This window comes from Mastomys coucha, unplaced genomic scaffold (genome assembly GCF_008632895.1).
Source record: "Mastomys coucha isolate ucsf_1 unplaced genomic scaffold, UCSF_Mcou_1 pScaffold23, whole genome shotgun sequence".
NCBI classification, from domain to species: Eukaryota; Metazoa; Chordata; class Mammalia; order Rodentia; family Muridae; genus Mastomys; species Mastomys coucha.
In genome coordinates, this window is record NW_022196906.1 from 12,371,457 (window position 1) to 12,376,846 (window position 5,390).

Below are 5,390 nucleotides of genomic sequence, written 5' to 3' on the forward strand. Positions count from 1 at the left end.
CTCTCTCTCTCTGCCTCCCTTCAATAAAGCTCTGAAAGCATTGACCATCTCTTCTCATCAGGATCCATGGTGCTGGAGCAATGAAGCAGGTTTCCCTCAAAGAGCTGAGTGTAACCTCTCTCCAGGAGGACTCCTCGTGCTCCAGCCATGGCTGCCAGCCAAACCAAACAACTTGCCATGCTAGCCGCTTGAGGTAGCCAGACTCTCTCCTCCTCACAGTAACCTGTCAGAGCTCACCCTCTACCCTTTTCTCTTAACCCCGGGCCAGAGTCCATTAGGGGGCCTGTCCTCAGCTATTCCAGGACATACAGCAGCATCTGGGATGTCTGAGAGCAAGAAATTGTCGTCCCAGGCCTCCATGTGGCCCAGGGACTCCAGAACCGGCTCTTCCAAGGTACCGCAGTGGTCTGCGGTGCCTGAGAGTCCAACTTTGGCAGTTCCACCGGGACCTGAGATTGCGCTTTCCACCCCCAGCCCCCCAGAGCAGGGTCTTGTGGTCCCACAAGGCCCATCTTGCGGTGGTTCCGTGCGGTCCCGCAGCAGTCTCCTGCGTCTGGCGCCCATCAAGTGGTAGCAGAGGATGGTTGCACTCAACATGGAAGCAATATATATGATCTTGAATTTCTTAATAAATTTTCTTGTCACGTTAGCAGCTTATTCAAGATTTTCTGGTCCTAGTATTGCTTTTGTTTTATTTATTATACTCTTTATCCCTTCCTGTTCCTTTCTCTCAGCATGTCACTGTTTGGAACCCTTATCTCTGCCAGAGGATACAATTTTAATTCCTAGTACCACATCTAGTGGCTCACAAATGCCTACAACTCCAACAATAGGGGCTTAGACACTTTCTTCTGAACTCTGTGGCCACCCATGCATGCATAGTCGACAAATACACATATGTGCATGCACACACACACACACACACACACACACACACTCACACAAATTAAATTTAATCCAAACCAGGGACTTGGCCATGCTTCTTAAGCATTTACTACTGAACTGAAAATAGTGGGATTGAGTGACCATTTGAATCTTACTATGAAATTTTAAACAAATATATCATGGGATATTTGAGGAAAAGGAGGCCCTCAGAATAAATACATTGTCCAAGATTTATATGGATGGAGATTTGAGGGTAACCAATCTATGGCTCTTGAGAAATTCAAAAATCAGTAAGCACCCATGAACACTCTGAGTTCTCTCAATTATCTCCCAAGTCCTCTCTTTGAGACTGAGGGTGTTGGCTTCCTAGAAGGAGGTGGAGAAAGAAGGCACCTACCTGTAGAGAGGATAAGTTTTGCAGTGGAGGTCTCAGTGGAAAACAGAGAAGAAGTCACTGGAGCTGAGGAAAAATGGATTAGAGTGAAAAATTCTATTTGAGGTAGAGCATGAATGGCACAAGAGAGCATCTTTGCTCTCTAAATTGGGTCATATGATGGGGGGGGTCAGGGAATGTGAGTCTAGCTTTTAATTTAGTTTTTCTTCTCTGAGAACTTGGATTCATAGAACACAGATCAACTACTGTTTCCATAGGGTGTGGTGAACACAACCATCAGCCACTTAAGTACTCACTGTTGAGAGTGGAAGCAGAGGTTCTTGAATGTGTAAAACCTGCATTGAGAACAGGAGAGAATCAAGATGTGAGGACAGACATGTAGCTTAGGCCCATCAGTCACATCTCCAGGTGAGACTTCAAGTCTATACAGGAAATCACTTAGCATCGTCAAGGTAATCATCTCTGTTCTTGTGAACTTAAAATTTACTTGGAACACCAAACACACCCCAAATTTCTGCCACATATATTCGCAACAGTTCATTCTCAAACTTCTGGTGTATTTGACATCATTCAGGGGGAGGATGACGCAGGATCCAACTTTTGTTTGAGATGAAATCTTTGATTTCTTTGTGATAGAATCTTATTCTGTAGCCCAGCAGGCCTTAACTTCTCTCTGTAACTCAGTCTGAACACAAACTTGCAGAAAACCTTCAAAACCATCTTTGAAGTACCATGACTGCAAGGAGTAGTCATAATACCTGGTAAATGCTTCTTATTGTTCCTTCTGCTTCTTCTCCTCCTTCTATTTCCTACTTTATTCTTTTCCTTTACTTTTTATTCCTTATTGTACTACAGATATAACCATGAGTCCTGCACACACCAGGCAAACTTAGGATTGAGGGCATGAGCCACTAATCCTTGATTAGTATAAAGTTTTAGATGAAAACATCTGATAGAACTAAGGCTCAGAGAACAAGAACAGAGATATAGCAAGCAAGATAAAGGTGGTTTACCTCCACAGATGTGAGATACATTTGTATGTGTTTGTATATTTGTATGAGATTGCAAAGACAGTACTCAAGGGAGCTGGAATCATTAGTTTGAGGACAGACTGAGTCCTAGGCCACATGGCAGGATATACCTCAAAGTAAAACAAAACAACAAACAGAGATACAGACACACTCAGATTTGAGCCAATGTTTAACCACCATCTGCTTCAACCAGAGATGATCTTTGATGTGACCTGAGCAAGGCTTTTGTAGTTAAGTCACATGTTCAAATAATACCTTGGTAATTTAGTGATATAGAGAAATGAGAAGGAGTTGAAGGTTCTAAATATATGTGCCCTTACCTTGGGCACGTTTAAGATGATTTGTAGGGAGGGTCTTGTGATAAACCAGAAAGCCCACTTGTCTTAGAACAACATTCTCATCTTCAGTTTATAATTCCTTAGGATGCTCACCATTGATGTACAGACTGTCCTTTTCTAAAGTGAAGGATCCTAGCTTGGTGACACCCTGAGTGTTATGGCTCAGTTCCCAGTACATTTTCTCTCTGTCCAGCTGAAGGCCCAAGGGATCAGAATGGAGAGTGCAAACAGCATCCACGCCAGTGGCTGTTCCGTCTTTCTCAGGCCTAGCAAGGAAAAGGGACAGAGATTGTGAAATGGGGATTCCAAGGTTGGGGATTGATTGACAGATAAGAGAATCGGGGTTGTGATGAAGAATTAGTGGCCTCAATGCATAACAATGCAAAACAGAGCCAATGTTCTTTAAAAAAAAATATCCTCTATGCATATCAGTATCTGTGCTGTCTTTAATATAAACATCTAAAATATGACCTCACATGCCCTAACAACAGAATTGTAACAATGGGGGTGGGAATAAAAATCAGTCTAAAAATAAGGTAAAAGAAAACAATTTCAACTGGGTCAACACTTATTCAACCATTAATTGATGCCAGATATATTTCTCATCTCTCTGGCTTACTTGCATTTGTGAAATAGTGAACATTTTCAGACCTGTGATGGTCAGTTTTAAATGTTAACCTGACACAAGCTAGAGTTGCCTAGGAAAATCTTAGTGAGGAATTTTCTGATCAGTTTGTCAGCAGTTCTGTAAGAAATGGTCTTGATTGTTAATTAAGGTAGGAAGACAAAGACATCTGTGGATGACCTCCATTCTGAGCTTGTAAAAATGAAGAAAACTAGCTGGTAGACAGCAGACAAATGGGTGTATTAATTATCTTCTACTCGACTGTGGATATAACTATTTCTCTGATGCCCTTTAAATGTTACTTCTTCACATGTTATACTATAGTATAGAATTATAAGCCAAAAAATATTTTTTATGTTTATTGCTTTTTTGTTATTTTATCACAACAACAGAAATTAAATTATAACAAAAGTTAAAAGGAAGAACTCAATACAGCCACACATCATTGTTTTTTGTAAAAAAAAAAAAAAAAAGGTGGGGGGACTCTACATTTTCCCTTCTGAAAGGAAAAGGGGCAGAGAGAAGTTGGTGGTCACTTTCCTCCAGAATTCTAGCAGCAAGATATTAGAAGTTAGCTCCTGTTCATGTTCTAAGTGCTCTGTGTATCTATTCTGCTCTTCTTACCTCAGCAAGATCAATCTGCAGCCATAGTAAAGATGTCCAACACTGCTATGCTTGAATATGGGCTTGAGCTGTTGATAAAAGAGATGATGAGCTAAGGGCCAGGGGACACCAGACTGAGATGACACAGGGTGAGACAGAGTTCTTACTAGGCCATTTAAGATCCTCTCTGTACTGTTGAATATTTCAGATCCTTGAGATCCCATGCCCTCTGTATGGTACAGGTTGGTTATAGTGAAATTGAGGGTGAAGGGTACCAGAGAAGGGCTTGTAGCTGTAACAGAAAAAGAGAGGTGTGAAGTGTAATATACTCTGTAACCTGGGATGGCTATAGTCAAAGGTATAACTGCACTTAGCTTCTGTCTAACTAGGCTTCTGAACTTTTTCATTCTACAAAACTAAAACTCAAAACAATCAAACAGCTCTTATGTGTCCTTTCCTAACCTGTAGGAACCACTATTGGCACTTTCTGTTTTTATGAATTTTACTAATATCTCTCTGTTATGAGAAGAATCATATAGCACTTTTCTTTTTGTGAAGATATTTTCAATACTATTTTCATGTGAATATGTGCATACATGTCAGTGCATGATCAAATTTATGTGCTTGTGTGTGAAGGCCAGAGGAAAAATCTTGGGTATCACCCTCAAGAACACCATTTACTTCCTTTGGCTTAGAGGTTATCATAGGCCTAGAACCCATCACTTCTGCTACACTAGCTCTCCAGTGAGGTCCATGGATCTGTGTATTTCTGCTTCAAGGCACTAGAATTGTAAGTGCTATCTACCATACTCGGCAATTTTACATGCATTTTAGGAATCAAATTCATGTTCGCATCCTTGCAAGGCAAGTGCTTTATTGAGCTACCACCCTATCCCTGAATTTGTTTTTGACACACTGGCTGCTATATCTTTCAGTTCTTACCTAGCATTCTTGCAGGTATGACCTATTAAAAAAGCTAGGAAAGGATTTAAAATCATGGACAACCTATAGGTTTCATAATGAGGTATAGAAAATGGCTTGGGATATTGGGTCTTATGTCTAAGAATACTCATTAAAATAAGACCTTGTGAGATCCATCAAGAGTAAAGCTTGAGCTGTTTTGGGATGTGACTCCTGTTCTATCCCTTCCTTTTGCTTCCTAAAATCACAAGAGCATATTCATGTTGGGAATCAAACCCTGGACAAGGGGATGTAACTTTTCCACATGTACATATTTAACTTACCAAAGTGGACTTGGCCTCCAGGTTCTTCAGCATCTCTCAGTCCCCACTTGTCACAGGGCATGACTGGCATACCCTGGCTTCTACCCTAAACTTTATATCCCAGGGTGACAGTTTCTCTCCCCCCAGAAGTTATAATCCAGACATTTTGCAATCTCTCTCCCCCCTCTGTCTCTCTGTCTCTGTCTCTCTGTCTCTGTCTCTCTGTCTCTCTGTGTCTGTGTCTGTCTCCCTCTCTCTCTTTCTCTCTCTCTCTTTCTCTCTCTCTCTCTC

The 5,390-nt window shown here is 41.2% G+C and overlaps 1 protein-coding gene across 1 annotated transcript in view; it reads right to left on the reverse strand.

Annotated features, from left to right (window-relative positions):
- Muc16 (mucin 16, cell surface associated) overlaps positions 1-5,390 on the reverse strand; it is a 183,222-nt gene that overhangs the window by 101,724 nt on the left and 76,108 nt on the right. Inside the window, exons 16-20 of the mRNA XM_031344149.1 lie at positions 4,044-4,168; positions 3,898-3,965; positions 2,742-2,914; positions 1,576-1,614; positions 1,283-1,345 (exon numbers count right to left, since the gene is read on the reverse strand). Coding sequence (XP_031200009.1) covers positions 1,283-1,345; positions 1,576-1,614; positions 2,742-2,914; positions 3,898-3,965; positions 4,044-4,168 — 468 coding nt within the window. The remainder of the gene's footprint in view (positions 1-1,282; positions 1,346-1,575; positions 1,615-2,741; positions 2,915-3,897; positions 3,966-4,043; positions 4,169-5,390) is intronic.